We start from the raw sequence: 18807 nt of genomic DNA, 5'->3' as shown, positions 1-18807 counted from the left end.
GCAGCACTGTAGTAAAATAGTTGTACATGTATTTTAACTGTACTCCCTGCTGTGTAGGCAGCATCACACAGTGACAACACGACTTGGTGGATTGGCCAGTCAATCCTTTATAGAATGCGCCTCCAAAACAGAGCGAGACGCCTCCAGAGCAATGACAGCGGCCTGAGTCCACCAGAAAAATAAATTCCTCCTGGAGCCAACAAGAGCCAGAACATGTCCGGAAAGCGGCCATGACAGCCAAGGAAAGCTCCACCAGCCAGCACGGGAATGCCAGAGAAGCCGGGTTCAGGCGGCTGCAGCAGTTGGCATTGGCGGATGTGGCCCATCGGCTAGAACATTCGTCGTTTCGTGGTGTGTCCAGCTGGTTGAATTCGCTGCTGATTAGGGAAGGTGGTTACCACTTGTCGAAGGAGATTTCCAGGATGAGTTGGTCCGACTGGGACTGGCGGATGTGCCCAACACATGCAGGAAGGGCAGGAACCCATTCCCATTCTGTCTCCGGTCTCTGCTTGTTAAGGAAAGGTCTACCGAACTGAAAAAGAGAGAACACACAAATATCAGGCCAGTGAACTTACTCTCTTCACCGGCTCAACGTCGACTAGAGATGCAATGTCCAAACCCTGGTGGCCTTCACTAAGAGCATGGTAGAACATAGGTAGGCACAAATGCACACACACACACACACACACACGCACGCACGCACGCACACACACACACACACACGTGTACAATGATCAAGATAGATTCTTGATTGCACGCATTGCAAAACACTCCTACTTCCCACACCTATCACATACATAATATCAATAGTCACAGTGGCACACATGCACTATGTCATCTAAAAGAAGAGTGGAGTATTGAAACAGTGATCCCATTGCAATCACCTCACAACGTGTGCATACCTTCAAGTTGGCCCAGGACGCGAGCGACTCTGTGTCATGTATTGTAGCAGCTGTGTGTGTGTGTGTGTCAGCTTCGGGGCATCAACTACTTAGACCTCTGTCCAGAAAAGCCAGCTGAAAAAGCAGTGTAGCCATTTCCACCCTGGCTGCCGGGCCTGCAATATCATCATCACCATCATCATCATCACAATCTGTACATGCATTGCAAAGTGCCACTTTGGAGTACACAATACGGGGGGTCACTGGTGAACAAACCTTTTGATGAACACCGTTCCGACAGCATCCAGGGTGATGGCGTATGCACCGTGATTAGATGCCTGGCCACTTTCGAAATAGTCGCGGAGCTGTTCTCCATGCTCGTCGACCTGTCACAAGATCACAGTGAACACAACAGAGAACAGGAAACAAGCCATGCTTGTACACAAACATCACACAAAGTGTCAAACACTCAGAATACACTCGCACATAGGGCATTCATAGTATGTTATGATATAGGAGGTCTGTTTATTATTTCCAAAACTGCAGCAAGCTACAAGCAACCAGACCTCAGCTAACAACACGAAAGGGAACAAGCCCTGCTTGTAAACAAACAACACACCAACACTCAGAAAACACTCGCACATAGGGCGTTCATAGTATGCCAGGACAATACAAAGGCACAACTGCGGCAAGCTGTAAGCAACCAGACCTCAGCCAACAATAACCAATGGATAATCTTGGGTTCACAAGTCCCCCGTACGTACCTGCATGACATTCTGCATACTGCCGTTCCATCTCCACCAGACGGTATCGCCGGGTCGTATCTTCAGGACAGGTGGTTCAAACCCGTTCGGAGTTACCAGCACCGTGTGATCCTTGCAACGAGAAAAAAAAGGAATGCAGAAAACATAATTTCAGTCACAGTACGCTGACTTTAAGTCCTGGGCTACTACAGTGCAATCTCCCGATCGAGTTATTTCATATTGCACTATGTACTCATCTGTAACTTATCACACAATTCAACATAGTGGGTTCATTTAATATCGAAAAGGAGGAGGGATGTACAATCTCTGCGATCAGCCACTGCATTGGATCAGGTGACGTGCATGAACAGCGTTTAGTCATATGATGCAAATATCATGCATGTGAATGATGGTGAACGCCGTGTGCAGACAAATCCTCTTCCACCAGCTACACACACGTGCACACACACGTGCACACACACACGTGCACACACACACACGTGCACACACACACACACACGTGCACACACACACACACACACACACACACACACACACATGCACACACACACACACATGCACACACACACCACACACACACACACCACACACACACACGTGCACACACACACCATTGGACCATTGGACGCCCATCGCCGGAGGCGATGATAGCGATGCTACAACAGAAGCCACAGCAGCTTGTGCTGGGATTGCACCATTCAACAGCTTGCAAGGCTGAAGAATTGACCGCCACTATTCAGCCTGGTCTACACCACACAGCTATGAAGTGGCTTTTTCTGGCCAGTGAATCCCTACTTTTTGGTCTTTTTATTATTATTTTTTTCCGCACACACATCACACCACATACTCCGGCATGCACTGGCTGTTGGTAACCACCCAGGAGAATGAAAGAAAAGTCAGGAAGAGTCTGAGAAAGAGAAGAAAGATGTGTGTGACCATAATCGTCGGGAATCGAACCCGCAACCTATCGATTGGAAATCGCTGCACATACCACTGCACCATATGGGACACACACATGCACACACACACACACGCGCGCGCGCGCGCGCGGACAAATTTCAACATGTCGTCACATAGATTTGCAGAAGCTGCCGCACACTATCTACTCACTCGAGGGAATGGATCGATCACCGACACCATCCACGGGTCGCTGCCACGGCCAGTTGTGCGGAAGAAGAAGACACCGACATCTTCCATCGTGATTGATGAGCTGCCGAGCTCTCCATAGGTTTCTTGCCACACTTCGATCTGCGACGCATCATCACCCACGTTGTTCAACACTGAAATACAAAACCAGTTCAAACAGCAGTGTTCACTTTCTAAACAGTTTTGTTGAAGAAGAAGGCCAAATGCAAACGGCGCATTTAATCATGGATGTCTCAGGAAAGATGACTTGTCTAATTGTGAGTGGAGCTACTGTCTCAAACAAACTCAACCCTTCTAGGATACATGAAGTTTCACCCGCAATATCACACACCGCACAGCCAGGAACAACTCCAGGTAGGGTAGAATGGACGTTACACGACAGCAGGAGCACTGCGTGGAGTAAAGCTCTCCTGATTTCACAGAAGCACTGACTTCTACTATGCATTATAATGATAACACTCTCCTATCCACACGGGCATCAGTTCTGCTAAACCCTAGCCATCGCTCAAGCCGCAGCTGCTAACAGCGACAGATGGGATGGCAAATGGTGGGGTTGCTGGGATACGTCTCCCGGCCACTGCAATACTTACAGCCAATTGATGTTCTGGGTTCTGTACTGCCCTCGGATTTGTGTGCAGACGTGGAGGGAACCTCGACCATGGCCGACAAAGGCTGCAGGACCCAGCAATAAGACAATGAAGCAAAGCAGACACGCCTTTGATCAAAACCCTGCAAATATTTGTCCGTGAAAATCAAAGCTGTGACCAAAACTGCTGGCTAGTGTGGATAATATCAAGCTATCCCCACCCCCATCAGTATTGCACTGTAGACACAGACACCTGCCAGTCATCTAAATATGTGCACCAACAGAACCCAGAGTCAAACCATGGCCGGCCAGATACAACACAATCATACATGACTGGTAGCCAGGGCAGGACTGGGAATCCAGGCCCGCCCGAGAGTGTAGCCCAAGCCTGAAGGTCAAGGGCTACGCTCAAGGGTCTGAGCTTTACAGCTGCATAACAGTTACGAGGTAAAGTTCATGACAATACACCATGCTACATATGTCCCCTTGCACAACACCAAGACTGCGCTGTGGCATCATGTGCAAGCAGCAGCAAGACTAATATCGGAATGGTTTGCTAGTCTCTCACCTGAACGATAGTGAAGTTGAAGTTCAAGCGCGTCACATCCCAGCTCCAGCCCAGCTGAAGACCTTGGTTCAAGCAGATGATGTCTGCCAACACCAGCAAAGAGAGAGGAGATGATTCATGAGATAAAACCCACATACTGCAGCTGCAACTAAACCAACACATGCACAAGTTGAGCCTACAAGACCTGACAATCCTCTTTCATACAATCAGAAACTATATGCTGTACATGTACTATACTCGTGCTGTGGTAGCAACCAGAGGAGAGAAGGAGACTGTGTTCAAACTTACGCGGTGAAAAGCCTGCTTCGCTGAATGTGACAGTGTCCTGATTGACACTGCTACGCACAATGATAGCGCACATTATGTTGAATGGTAAGCCGAGGCTGCCATAGTGGAACACACCGGCGCTGGAAAAGAGCTGCGAGTGGCGGCCCTCGCGGACCAGCTGCACCTTGCGGCTCTTGAGCGCCGCTGCCGACTCCTCGGGCATTCCGTCGAGCATGCGCACCACGTACTGGCCTTTCTTGCACTGCTTCTTCTCCCAGCAGAACCAGACACGGTCCTCGGAGGTGATCTCAAGGAGTGCTGGAGAAAAGCCGTTGTCACTGACGTTCACCAGCCATTCCCTGTAGCAACAACAAGCAACAGCAACAACAGCAGCAGCGAATGAAATAACTTAGTGACATGGGCATACCTGAAGGCCACTGAAAAGTATGGCCGCGGTTTCCGAGAACATAGTCTTTGGTCACTGCGTGGTGGGTCTGATCTACTCACCTACCACCACTTTAGGAGCTGCATTTGCACCTAAAATTCAATAGGGCAGTAGTGCTCCTACGGGTACGCAAAACTCAATCTGACTGGGTATGATGCAAACCGTGGCATTTTTATCCGGGAGCAACAATAGTGATAGACTGGGAAGAATGCATAGGACATATCCAGATGACAAGTAATGAGTGAAGAGCACACGGAGCCACATGCCACATGCACTAACCAGCATTACTCATCTGCACTTCTTACAGACTGGCACAGCAGTAATCCAGACTACAACCCTCACACACACACATCAGTAGCCACAGTGTACATGATAGCAGCTCATAGCCTATTTGACCCGGATACACACTATCCAATGCAACTATGAGATTCAGCAAGCGGACACAAAGGCGAACTGTAGAGCCGGTACAGCTGCACGTGCAGCCTGTAGCCACCACTTACTTGACAGTGCGCTGAACAGCAACAATACACAAGTGCCTGGCAGTGCCATCCAGAGACGCTTCGCTAGTAAAGCAGTATTCACCTGGCTCACTGGGGACAGCAGCAGCAACAGCAGCATAAACAGCAGCAGCAGCAACAGTAGCAACAGCAGTAGAGACAATGAACAAAGTGAGACACGCTGCAATCCACTCTCTGAGAATGACACATAAACTGTATTAGTGCAAAGCAGAAATCGGTGTTCGGTGTTCGGTGCTCGTCTCTTGAATCACCTCCTTTCCCTCTCTCCGCTTTCAGTTTCATAAACTCATTGTGTACTTGAGTTGAGCGGATGTAGAATCATCACTATAACCAGGGCAAGCGCACTGTCACGTCATTCTACTGATATGCTACAATACAAAATTAGTAAGTGTGCTTTCATTGCACAACTGCATATCTAAACCCTGAGCTTGCTGCTACACAAACACGGCTTCTGAACTGACAGGAGTTGGGCAGAACAGAGTTGAAAAGTGAGCAGCACTCGGTGCAACTCACCTGAAAACCTCTTGATAGGTTCCCGATGTATCCCGCATCATCATAGTGTTGTTGTCCATGCAGTCGCTATCACACTCTCCCTCGCAGTTCCTGTAAGAGAGGGAGGGAGGGAGGGAGAGAGAGAGAGACAGACAGACAGACAGACAGACAGACAGACAGACAGAGAGAGAGAGAGAGAGAGAGAGAGAGAGAGAGAGAGAGAGAGAGAGAGAGAGAGAGAGAGAGAGAGAGAGAGAGAGAGAGAGAGAGAGAGAGAGAGAGAGAGAAGAGAGAGAAAAGAGAAACTCATAATTTCACGTCCAGTACACGAGCATGAGTGAGTACAGCCATGTACACACTCCGAAACAAAGCTACATTGTTTGTTGTGATTCTTGTGATGAGCAGACAAAAATATATTACAGTCCTGTACATGACTATACAGTCAACTCCACTTATAACAAACTCGCATGTAGATAAGTTTGTTATCTCGCAGGGCCGCATGTAAATCAAGTGCACTCATACTGTCATGGGTCCCATACCAGTGACTGAGTCAGGACATGTTGCTTGCATGGTGTGAGTGCATTTCTGTTATAGCGAACTTCGGCTATGAAGAACTAATTCTCCTGCCCAATGGTGTTCGCTATATCAGGAGTCGACTGTAGTAGCCATAGGAACAAGACACCCAATCAATGTGTAGTGCTGCTATACACATACATTCCAAGAGTCCAGCACTTCCCAGCTTCTTGGGGAAGCATCAGGCTTAAAAAACAAACAACAACAATTCAAATAACCAGTGACTCACCGCAGTGGTCTGACAGCACGTGGCAGTGAGCATGCTTCCCACACGAACATAACAGCCGTGCCGGTGTCAATCCGCAGTGTGCGCGGATGAAAGCCATCGTCAGCCACGCGGATTATCTGCGACGGTCGCTTCTGAACGGTGATAGTCAGTACAGAGCGACGTTTCGACAAGCCTTGACTGAAAGATTGGCATTTCACAATGAAAAGAAGGCAGACAGAAAGATCAGAGGAATGTGACGTAATCATGGGCCAGACCAAGCGGACAGAATAAGGTAATGTTACGACATAGCTCAAGTAACAATGTACATAACAGCATAACAATGTACCGTAAAGGGAAATAGTTTTACGGGACAAAATAAATACAGCGAAAAATACAGCGAAATTTCGCGAGTCAAACCACATTCGCGAAGTTTTGCCCCACACACAACCCGGTACATCAGAATCACGCGCCACTCAAAAGTTAATTTAGACGGTGTACCCGACCCATCAAACTGCTCAAAACACATAATATAGCGCCAAGTTCATTTTATGATCGACATTCACCTTTGTCGCAAAGTGACTACTTTTTTGCGGCTGTTCTTTGAAGTTAGAAACGAGCAAGTATTGTTTTGAAAAAGTATCAGCCCCCCCCCCCTAACAACTCGGTATGGTCAATTGTACCACCCAAAACACCATCAAAGTTGGCAGAACATAACATGTGTTAGAACAAACCTGATGAAGTGGTAGGCTCCCTGACAGCGGAACGTGTACGAGTACTCTCCTGTGCCGACGACCTTCCCACTGGTCAGGCCTCCCTTGACGACATGGAGGTTGTTTCCGGAAAGTGACACCTGTGTGGTACGGCAAGATTACCAATGCATGTCTTTAATAAAGGTGGAAAATGTAGAAGCAGACCTCACTACAGCAGGAGCAACGTGAAGTGCAAGACAGATGGGTGAAGTGCCAGAGCAGTGAAGTGCCAGAGCAGTGAAGTGCCGAACTGAAATAGCTCACATGGATGGATCCTTTCTCGTTAAAATGTTAGACTTTGCGCCCCGTTAGAGATTCAACTCTTACAGTAGCCATGATGTACTACATCATGTACACATAATTTCATAATGGCATTCGCCACCTCTGTCCATTCCATACATTTCATGAACAATTCATGCTAGACGTGTGAAGCAGGATATTCTCCATACCACTCAGCACTCATTGGCCCAGTAGGTGGAATGTAGTTTGGGCAGGGTCCATTCCCATGAACACACAGGACAATGCACATTAGATAGTTGAATGGGCACAGCCAGAGCAGTGGGGTAATCGAGATACCGTTGCTGCTTACATCAAAGATATTCCACCCACCAGCCATGGCATCAACCTAGAAGATAGTAGAGCGATAAGTACATGTATAAACAAGACGGCGTGCGGCGGTGGAAAGACAGAGACAATGGCAAGGACTCAACACCCACGCTTCACCCCTCAATTTACTACAGTATTAATCTGTTGGAAAATAGTGTTACCGGCAGATTGACGTGCACAACTTCTCCATTTTCCACAGTGTGTCTAAATCATCTAGAAATCGGTTGGACAGCTCCTGTAGTTGTATCTTCAAAAGGTATGGATGTGTGAACAACCCAGTCTCAAGTAACACTGGAATTATTCACACTGCTCTCCGTCCATTTTCAAAATCACAAGGTCTAACTAAATCATACCAATAACATATGCACACTGCTGTAGATAGAAAGGCAACTGAGCAGAATGGCCGTTTTGAAGTCTACAGAACCGTAGTTAATATCAGTTCTCTCTCCCTCTCAGCTCATCCTGAACTTGCACCGCTACTGCTCTACGTTTAGCATGTGGCTCCTACACACATCTCCAGTTTACGGCTTAGCACTGTGTGCTCTAACTGGGCTACACGGAATAGTGTAAGGTGGCAGTGTGGCAGCAGTGGCATGTGATGAAGTGACCTACATACGGGCATCCAGTACATTACTCCACTGGGAGTCTGAATGCCCAACACAGGGGGGTGACACGGAATCAAATATTATGCTATATGCACATGGCTACAAGGTGCATCACCATAGCCATGCACACCGCCATAGCCATGCACACCACCATAGCCATACACACCACCTTAGCCATACACACCGCCATAGTCATGCACATACCGCCATAGCCATGCACACACCGCCATAGCAAGAGTACATGAAAACCAGAGTGTGCAGCTCGGATGGGTTGCTGTCACGGCGAAATTCCGTGATTACATCATTTTAGTGATGTAGTGCGTACAAGCAGGATTCAAGCAAGTCTCTTTCTGCACAACTACAGCTCAGTTGTACGCACTACGCCATTTCCCGCCTCAGATCTGCACCAAATATGATGTAATCACGGAATTCTGCCGTGACAGACACCCATAGCAGAGAAGGCCCCAAGCTGCACACTCTGGTTTTCATGTACTCTTGGCCATAGTCATGCACACTGCCATAGCCATGAACACCGCCATAGCCATGCACAGTGCACTGTTCAGGGACGGCACACCACTCACCTGAACGACATTATGGCCGTTCGTGCCTTCATAGCTGGCCCATTTCCATGTGACCGTCTGTACAAAGAACATCAACCGCACAACATGATCATCATGTCACGTCACACTGAGTACAGTAAGTCAAGGCTATACGATGAATTAAAGGACCTGCTGTCAATGCCTCCCATAAACTAATCACGGCAGTATAATTCAACTTGCACAGAAAATGTCAGTGATAGCAACACATTCATTGACAGAACAGCAGCTGTGTATATGCATCAATAATGGTGTAGCACAAGGTGCAGGATAAGAAAGGTTAGAGGCAAGGAGAGAGAGAGAGAGAGAGAGAGAGAGAGAGAGAGAGAGGAGGAGGAGGAGGAGGAGGAGGAGGAGGAGGAGGAGGAGGAGGAGGAGGAGGAGGAGGAGGAGGAGGAGATGAGGGCAGGAGGAAGAGGAGGAAAGAATATATACGGAAATGAAAAGTGTGTGCGTGTGTGTTTGGGGGGGGGGGGGGGGGGGGTGACAAAACCAACGCGAAAATCAGCAGTGGCCAAAAGAAGAAAGAGATGCCATGGAATGACACTAGTCTACACATGGAACGGTCACATGCACCAACTCCCACATCCACACCCACACACGCACACATACACCCACACCCACACGTACACCCACGCTCGTACATAGAGCTATGCATACCTCTCCTTCATTTATGACCAGGGCCGAGGTGGAGAAGCCCTTTCGTGTGATCTGGACTACATATTCTGCAAGGACGTCAGCACACCAACAGACAGCAAAGTGAGAGTCACATGTACCCCATAACCATAACCAGTCCACTACAAACACCCCGGGCACTGACTGAAACAGTGCAGACAACAAACAGAATACTGTAAAACATGTTATTTTCGGTGTAACTTTAATTTCGGTGATTTCGGTAGAGAAAACAGGCACCTAAATTTAAATTACACCTAAGGCCGATTCCACACTACACCAAATCCTGCCTAAAAAGCCATTTTCAGGCACTTTTCAGGCAAGTTGCCATGGCGATCACTTTGAGAAACACGCGAAAGTGAAAAGTGCTTGTTGTCTACAAAGCAACACCAGCACCCTCTTTCAAGGCAACTTTTTACCTTTTCACTTTCAGGACACTTTTCTGACTTTTCTTCAGCCTTTCGATTTTTTTTCCGAATGTGTTCCCTGTCGTATCTTTCAGTTGTGGTGAGTTGTGAGCTGTCAACAATGCCTAGGGTCATGTTTAGCCAGGAGCTTGAGGGCAAGCTGATCGAGCTTTGGAGCGGACATTTGAGGCGACCTCCGGGCGGTACAGTTCGCACGAGCTACGCCGGAGGAGATCGCCATCAAGCTGATTTTGTTTGCTGAACAGCTCCGGAAGGAGGCAATCTATACTGCGTCGATCGTCCATTCCAAAATCGACAACATGAAAACGAAGGCGAAAGGACTGTACGAGATATACACAACGAAAACTGCCACCAGAATGCCTGTTGGCGAGGTTGACAAATATTCGACCTATGATCTGGAATCCGCCTACACAGCGCGCGCTAGCGTGGTCAAATTTCAAGATTGGGCACGCGAAAATGGGTGATATTCGAGGATTTGGACCAACAAAGAGCCTCACCACTATACTACCGCCGTTGCTACATCAAGCACGGGAAAGCCTCACAGTCTAACCTTCAAAGCAAAGTCCCGTGATCGACACTTGTAGGTGTGAATGCAGCTTCACTTTATAAGCCACTTTATGCCTTCAAGGCAAAGCCACTTTCGGCGTAGTGTGGAATCGGCCTAAAAGGCACTAGAGTATGCGCTGTATGTGAAGGAAAAGCTGGTCACCTAATTCTACATTACCCCTGAAACCTGGCAGCTCCCTGGCACCGAAATTTTAATGCACCTAAAATTACATGTTTTACAGTACTACATTATAGTACACGTCATGGCTTGTGTTGCAGTCCTACATGCATAGGCTTTTCTGCATACATAGAGATGCCACTACTCCTACCCCATATCCCCTGGTGGATCAAGGGTATGGGATGTAACTCCTAAAGCATAGCAAAGCCGTCGTTTTTACAGTGAGTGTCTTCTCAACAAACCATCAGCTGCTACTATCGGTTCTCCACTGTGCAATGCAGTGATGCACTCCACTGTGCAATGCAGTGAGTACTACGCTAGAAGGCCTGCACTGCAGCGCACCAAATGGTTTCATTGCTTTTCAAGCAGTCGTGTGGCAAGATTCCAGCAATTAAAATTTAATATCAGTGACCACAATGTGGACCGTTCAAATCTACCAGTACTCAGTATGCGTGTGTGTCACTGTGCTATGTGTACTAAACGCAGTGGGTTCTACTTGTCTGCTGTATCTTGCTAGACAATATGCTGCAGTATCTCTCTCCCTTTGCTCTTTCAGTGCAACTCGGCAAAGAAACGGATCATGTTCAGAAACAATAACCCGTTTGCCGGTATCTAGACACAGACCTACTAAAGCCAGGCACAGAAGGTAACAGATGCCTGGCTACCATGTCAATAGACTCAACACCCACGCATGCTGTATGTCGCACGTTGAATTACATTGAAGTTACAGAATAATTATTATTACTGAATGGAATTCTCATCAAAGTGAACGATACAGCCAACCCAGTCCTTGGCTTTAGTCTGCAATCTACAATTATGTGTCTTCTTCATACTTTGATAACCACTAATATTATGAGTAGTATGCAACAAGTACGAACATGACTCGAACTTGAAATCATGGCAATCTTGAATTTGAGGCCTGACATACATGTACACCTGGTATGTTCAATTGTGTTTATCATGTTTATGGGGCTCAGCTTGTTGCAACATGCATACCGGAACAACCGGAGCGTAGCTGAGTTGGGTCCCCTATTGCCAGATGCAATACCATGACACTCACTGACAAACGTGACTGCAATGAAACAGTCAAGCTGTCAGTCAGACACAAAATAACTAAAATTATTATCAATTTTATGCGCTACCTTTTCGCTCTCGGTGGTGTTGAGCAGTTGCACTTGAGAGCTCAGTTTGCACTGCGGGTTCACACACAAACATTCAAAGCAGCGTATGCATCAACAAATCACACAAGGATATGGCGTTGATGGCACCTAGGAATACCTCTCGCCTTCAGAAACCGCCTGGTACTGTGTGTGGAAAAGAAACGCGACGCCGCTGACATCGCGCGACCACTCAAAGTCTCTGCAACTTATTATCTCCGCCCTCCGACATGACAAGAGTCCACTTTAGCCTCAAGGGTCATCCGCAATTTTGATTCGACGTCCTTGACAGGCGCCTGTCGGCAAGTCAACGCTTGGACGCCTCGGCAAAGTATACAGAATAAACTACTCGTAGTAATCACAAAGTATGTTCTGAAATGTCCTGAACGAACACATTCCTGCACAGCAAACGGAACACCAGCTTCGTGTCGACTTTGAACAAAACGCTGAAAATGGTTGGGATCCCGAACCACATACATCAAGTCTGCTACAGAACGGAAGTGATTTTAGAATTTGGATTTGGCAGGGAATGCAGCTTCGTGTGTATGTATGAAGCGCGGAAAATTCTACTTCGTACTATTTTCGTTTGAAATCCTCCCAAAATCCTGGAATAAAACGTACAACAAGACGTGCTGCAGCGCTGGTACACACAACTGTACAAAATGCTTGTGTTCGTAGATCTACGAGTACTTAGGCTGTGTTTACATGAGAAATTTCAACCCGGGTCGAGTTCAGCCCGGGTTGAAAGTCTGTACGATAGACAAAAGAGGTGAGCGTTTACATGAAGACAGTTGACCCGGGTCAAATACTGATATGCCGCCAAAAGTCCACTTCTACAGTCCTGCATGGTCACGTGAATCCGTTCGCGCGAAATTTGCATCTGCAGTGCTGTTCAAACCTGGCGCGAGATACGCACAGAAGTACGTTTGTACGATTTTCTTGACCCGGGTTGGTTTCAACCCTCCCCTTGGGGGGAGGGTTGAAATCAACCCGGGGCGAAATTTCAACCCGGGTCAAGCGCAATGCGTCATGTAAACGCGCCATTCACTTTGTGCACATGGCGGGTTGAAATCTGACCCGGGTCGAACTCAACCCGGGTTGAAACGCCTCATGTAAACACAGCCTAATTCACCACAAAATTACTCCGTGCATGTGTGCAGTACCAGGGGGCCCGGGGGAGCCGAACTGTAGTCTTGATCGTAAGGCCACAATCATCAGACTCTGTGAACTCAAGGACCTCTCGAAAGGCGTTCGGCAGGCAGCCAGCATTCGGGCCATCCAGATCAGGGAGTATGTAGTACGATTGTATTTTAGTATTACATTTTACTACAATATTATTATGATACATGCTGATGACAGCACATCACACATACCATATAACGACATTGTACTACTCCCTGATCCAAATAAAGAAGAAGGAATTAGTAGTATTATGTTGACTCAAGACTAACTTTGAAGATCTTGCCAGCAGCAATTCACATCAGCTCTGGACCACATTGTCGACTGCAGTCCAAAACACTCAACAGGTGCATGCCGGCCAAAGTCTGGGCTGACATAGATCCACTCACTGTACGTACGCTACCACACGCACAGCACATTTCATGACAAGATAACAAAATAAACAGCCCACAGATTTGGCTAGAAGTTTTGGGAAACAAGACCCGGTGTGCGCTGGTTCCTATTGTTGCAAACAAGAATATTATGCTAAGGCAGCAAAAGCCAAAAAAAAGAAGAAGTGATTTCAGCCCTGCTGTAACGCCAGCAACCTGTGCAGAATAGCAACTACAACTGGTAGGAGGCACATAAAAACACAACTGAAGAAAGTTTTTAAAAGATTTTGACAACAAAAGTCCAAGGCAAGCCACCGCACTAGGAAGCGACTGCAACCGGTGCTTTAGCAGCACGTGTACGACGTACAGGACGGAACGCTTCGTTGTTGACGGTCCACGGTCCCAGGCTCTCGTTGGCATAGAAGTCCATGGGATAGACCGACTGCCATTCTGCCGTCCCCATAGCCACGTTCAGTTCGTACGGCGTAAGCAGTGGCTTGCTGAACGCGGTGCCCCAGTCGATGGAGAGGCGCGGGCACGCAACCTGCACCCAAGCATCAACATTGTCAAACAAAGCTAGCTTGGCGGGGAAGATTTCCGACAGCAGTACAGTCACACACTGGCGTCCCGAGTCCGTGATCCGCTGGCGCAGACTGTCGAGAATCTTGCAGCTGCCCTGTCGGCCCAGCGTACCCAGAATGAGACCAACGCAACGTGAAGAAGCGGCACGAGATATGGCCTGGCTTCGCATGGAATGCATCACCGGTGTGTCGTAGTGCTCACGGGAGAAAACCTTGCTGTACGGGTCGTACCGATAAGCAGGCAGATTGGGATTGGCAATCATGGCGGACTCCAAGTGAAAACGACCGTCGCCCACATACAGTAATGCTGACGCATCTTCTTTACTAAGACGCGGGGATGTGCAACCCAGGATCTCTCCAGGTGACAACGGTTTGCTCTGTGGCACAAGCACTTTGTAACCAAAGGAGCGCAGTGTCTGTGCAGCTGACTGCAGTGCAGCAACAAACTGGATGGTGCTGACCAGAGCCAGGCTGTCCTGCCCGGCGACGAAGTGCGTCTGCACGGTGTCAGTGAGGTGCTTTGTATCGATCTGAACATCCACAAACACGTACAGCATCTTCATGTGCATCGAGTCCACCGGTACCAGGCAACTGTGTCCGTAATGGACCAGCAGATCTGCACCCAGCGCACTAGCGGTGTAGTCATCAACACAACACGCTCCATACGTCACATCGCCCATCACCAACGTTTCAGCATCAGTAAATCGTTCAAGAATGTCGGAGATCGTGCATGCAAACATCAGAAGGCCCTCTGGAAACTGAAGGGCAACACATTTAGCCTCCAGCTGCCGAATCCTCCAAACAGTTTTCGAAATTTCAAAGTTATAATTACTAGGAAGCTGCTTGATAGCTGCTTGTAGCTCGACGTCATTTAGAATATCCTCAGGAATCTGACGAGCAGTCCTGCGATTTCCTCCAACAGCCACTTGTTGTGTGCTTTGTCCAGACGAAGCACTAGCACCAACAAATTTTCTCCTCGAGCTACTATTAGCTGATACGACACGAGGTTCTTCTGTGGAATCCATCATACACGAGCTCTCCCCTCTTGACTGAAAAAGAACCAGAAGTAGCAGCTTCTTTCCAATATAAAGCAACAAGAAAGTTGGTCGGTCGTAGACTGATCTGTGATCTATCCTCCAAGGTTTACGTTCTTTCGAAGATGTTCTTGTTTCTTGTGAAATGAATTGAATGTACGGTAATTCGATGTTTGCTTGGATTTTTTCATGGACAAAATTAATTCAAAAAAAGTATGACGTAATCATGACAGTGCGTTCGTTTGGGCCTCGTATGATCGACTCGTACATCGTGCCATTCGGGGCAGTGCATGCAGTGGGCCATGGCATTGGGCCGATCCGATCGATCGACCATGCCCCCCCCCCCCCCAAAGTGTGTACTGTCTGTACCGGTAGAAGGATATGATCAAGACGGTATGGAGCCTATTCACTCTTGCTGTGATTGTGCATGTATATCTGGTATACTACTGTAGTGGACATGGAAATCCAATCGATTGACCGGGGCCGACGCCCTCAGCGCGTACAGAACGCTGTGTGCAGTGCACATGTTGATCCGATGCGGCCAGCGCACTGCAGCGCAAAAATGCATGTGTGTACCGCTTATCCACGGCTGCATGGCCAGCGCCCTGGGGCCGCTAGACGTGCGACCGGACTTCCATGTCCACAACAGTAGAATACAGTTAATTGTACAATCGCAAGCTTGCGCGGCAAGAAAAGACCAGGAGTCTTGAAGAAAGGTTGTTCATGCTCTCTTACAAGTAATTTGGTTGTAAAGACCATCATTGCTTATCGGGGAGGGCTTCCTGCGCAAGACCAGTCACGGTGCCAGTGCCAGTAAAGTGTTTAGACTTGGTCCAGCGTTGTGACATCATCATCACTTGCCGTTCGGATACACCGTGACTGCAGCCGTGACTCTGCCTGCTACTGTGCATACCGCTGGTTGTACGGAGGCCGGCATCCGTGACACTGAGTTTGTATACCATGCCCGAGGAGCGCTGATCACAAGCACCAGGCATCACCTACCTTCAATATCGGGTAACACTTGAAATCGCCACGCAACGAGGTGCTGCGGGATACCGGGCCCCGGCACTGACTAAATGATGCAGCTTCATTGTCATGCCGGTATCTTTCAACACTACACCCCAACATCTGGGCCGCGTGACTGTCTGTAAGTATAATAAAAGTAAATTATCGCCAAATACAAAGAAAAGGCTGCCTCATTTGCCGTCTATCATACTGGACAGACAGACAGACAAGTTGTTAGTTGTTACGGCCAGAACGGTGATCAGGGGACAGTGATGCCATAACACTGTGGTGAAACGGCAGTAGTATCACTAGACAAGGTGCCCGTAAATTATGCTGTCAGTAATAGTCACATGAACATGTAGACCCAAGTCTCCGGCTCAGCCCGACATCCCGCCCTCTCGTCCAGAGATGGAAAGCAGCTGGATGGTGAACTGATGGATATTCGAAGCACTCTGAGTTAGCAATTTGGCAACAGTGACTGATAGTCTACTGGTGTTCAACTCGTATTGTCACGACTTAGACTTCACACACTGATAAGAGGCGTATCCGGCAAGGGGCCATTCATACTATCCATTGCATTCGGCACTGATTCACACAGTAAGCATGCATTCATGGTTTATTGCACATGATTGTATGGCAGACTGTAGCTGCAATCATAGATGATCTCAAGGCACGGCTGAGTATAGAGTCTGTCTGCCACGTCATACACTGTACACCGTGGTACTGTAACTGAGTGCACTCTTGAACTTCACTCCACGCACGCGCAGATCCCTACTGGTAATCAGTTCATGCAGGCATCTGTATACTCCATCAGACAGTGGTGCATCACAACAAGAGTACATAATGTAGTACTCTTGATCACAGGACTTCTGTGGCCTGGTGATGTCTACCTTGGGCAGCACTGGATTTTTTGTATAAACATGTGTATGGTCGTTGGCTAGGGAATTCCCCGAGTGATGCCACCACTAACTGATAGCCAGCTATAAGCCATTCGTTGCATTCTCCACATTTCGCCGCCTGCAGTCGGCCTTGAGTAACTCCGGACCTTGGCGGCAATTCAGCACGATCCAATCGTCCTCATCGCGGCCAACGTAGCGAATGTACTCTCCGCTGTCGTAGTCCGTGACGAGCTTTCGCTCGGGGTCATAGAACCCTTCACCGCAGTCATACATCCCTTCCGGTACGTCACGCACCGGACCCGGACCGGGTCCCATCATGGTCTCGCCCGGTTTGCCGAGGTCACCCTTCGTTGCCTCGGCGTAGAAACGCCGGTCAGTTTCGCCATTGCAGTAGCGCCAAAGATCCCCGCGGTGCTCCAGGCCGTCTTTCATCAGATACCTGCCCCCACAAGCATCTTGCCGTCTCTTCTCGTCATCCATAAGGTCGGTGTAGCAGGAATCATCGTACGGGTCGTTTGGATCCTTGAATTCCGCCAGGTCGCGTGGAAAGTCTACGGCTTTGCCTTTTTTCCAGATTGCACGAAACACACGGCCGTCGGACAAATGGAGAACGCCTATTCCCTCCGCCATGCCATCTTTCATGGGACCCACGTACTTGGAGCCCGTGCACATCGTGTACTCGCACGACTCGCCATTGGTCTCTGGCTGTGACCGGACTAGCGGTCCATCGTACTTGGCATCCAGCAGGTGTGTGGGAAAGCTGCGCCTATCGAGGTCTCCCATTATCACCAGCCACTGCAGCCGAACAGAATCTTGATGTGCTGGTATACAGCAGGTTGCGGTGTCTTCAACGACAACCGATATCGTGATGAAGTGTAGAGTGAGAAAATGTTTATAGGATCCTGAGCTGACACGTAGTCGTTGTGCTTACAATCCCAATTCTAGTTGCTACACAAATAGGAACAGGGAATAATGAGTGTGCAACAAACCTGGGCGGTGAGCGCTTGCTACAGCGAGCATGGAACATTAGTATCGGGAAACAAAACACACAACTGTAGTCTACCTCGCCCTTGTCTCGAGCCGTACCGTGTTCTTCGCTCCCACACTTGCACTTCGTGGCAAGATCCAGTCTGACTCACATTTTCACACTGGGTGCTGGTTTTCTTTGACTTGAGTTCGAGTTTTGACGGGCGCAACGACCATGACAACGACGCTACCCTGCAGCCTGCGCAACAAGGGAGTCGTGGAAACACGGGAGTCAAGGATCTGTGCTGTAGATCATCATCAATGACATCATGTAGATCTACACTGCAGTGCTGGCAACTGAAATCCGACCCCCTTGCCGGCCCGGCGCGCCGGCAAGGGGGTCGGATTTCAGTTGGCAGCGCTGTACATGTACAGTAAAACCTGTGACTAACGACCACCCATTGGGGCCAGAGAAAGCGGTCTTTAGTGGCAGATGGTCCTTATTTAGAGGTTTGCACCGCACAACCATTTATTATTATTATTATTATTATTATTATAGACAACACCTCATGGCATGAGAAGAAAATCAGCCAGTACGGGAGATGTGGGTGTTAACCAACCATGGTGAATAAAAGAAGAAAAGAAGAAAAGTAATGGTCAAGACGTGAATGTGAACCGTCCGTGCCTTGCGAAGTGGTCTTTAGTCACGGTGGTCTTTAGTTACAGGTTTTACTGTGCATCATTGTACACAATGACTATGTACATGTAGATGATACTAGTAAAAAAA

The 18807-nt window shown here is 48.3% G+C and overlaps 3 protein-coding genes across 3 annotated transcripts in view; all 3 read right to left on the bottom strand.

Annotated features, from left to right (window-relative positions):
• The window catches only part of LOC135809507 (uncharacterized), a 50521-nt gene extending 37975 nt beyond the window's left edge, over positions 1-12546 (bottom strand). Inside the window, exons 1-16 of the mRNA XM_065322868.1 lie at positions 12107-12546; positions 11971-12021; positions 9665-9729; positions 8990-9046; positions 7787-7822; positions 7180-7298; positions 6470-6646; positions 5689-5778; positions 5158-5247; positions 4234-4571; positions 3946-4028; positions 3382-3463; positions 2756-2925; positions 1646-1756; positions 1158-1267; positions 576-633 (exon numbers count right to left, since the gene is read on the bottom strand). Coding sequence (XP_065178940.1) covers positions 576-633; positions 1158-1267; positions 1646-1756; positions 2756-2925; positions 3382-3463; positions 3946-4028; positions 4234-4571; positions 5158-5247; positions 5689-5778; positions 6470-6646; positions 7180-7298; positions 7787-7822; positions 8990-9046; positions 9665-9729; positions 11971-12021; positions 12107-12167 — 1698 coding nt within the window. The 5' untranslated portion in view covers positions 12168-12546. The remainder of the gene's footprint in view (positions 1-575; positions 634-1157; positions 1268-1645; positions 1757-2755; positions 2926-3381; positions 3464-3945; positions 4029-4233; positions 4572-5157; positions 5248-5688; positions 5779-6469; positions 6647-7179; positions 7299-7786; positions 7823-8989; positions 9047-9664; positions 9730-11970; positions 12022-12106) is intronic.
• A 668-nt stretch (positions 12547-13214) lies between these two features.
• LOC135809505 (2-(3-amino-3-carboxypropyl)histidine synthase subunit 1-like) lies at positions 13215-15300 on the bottom strand. Its single transcript, XM_065322866.1, has one exon. It carries the CDS (start codon positions 15142-15144, stop codon positions 13855-13857), a length of 1290 nt encoding a protein of 429 aa, XP_065178938.1. The 5' UTR covers positions 15145-15300; the 3' UTR covers positions 13215-13854.
• A 556-nt stretch (positions 15301-15856) lies between these two features.
• On the bottom strand, positions 15857-18205 carry LOC135809506 (MORN repeat-containing protein 5-like). Its single transcript, XM_065322867.1, has one exon. The coding sequence runs from the start codon at positions 17835-17837 to the stop codon at positions 17136-17138; it is 702 nt and encodes a 233-aa protein (XP_065178939.1). The 5' UTR covers positions 17838-18205; the 3' UTR covers positions 15857-17135.
• Positions 18206-18807: the final 602 nt, after the last annotated feature.

Source organism: Sycon ciliatum, chromosome 2 (genome assembly GCF_964019385.1).
Source record: "Sycon ciliatum chromosome 2, ocSycCili1.1, whole genome shotgun sequence".
Lineage (NCBI taxonomy): Eukaryota > Metazoa > Porifera > Calcarea > Leucosolenida > Sycettidae > Sycon > Sycon ciliatum.
Note: the sequence above shows the minus strand (reverse complement) of the source record. Positions and strands in the feature narration are given on the sequence as shown.

Excerpts from the sequence above, each read along its gene's own strand:
- LOC135809505 (XM_065322866.1), bottom strand. The coding sequence starts at position 15,144 with ATGATGGATTCCACAGAAGAACCTCGTGTCGTATCAGCTAATAGTAGC.
- LOC135809506 (XM_065322867.1), bottom strand. The coding sequence starts at position 17,837 with ATGGGAGACCTCGATAGGCGCAGCTTTCCCACACACCTGCTGGATGCC.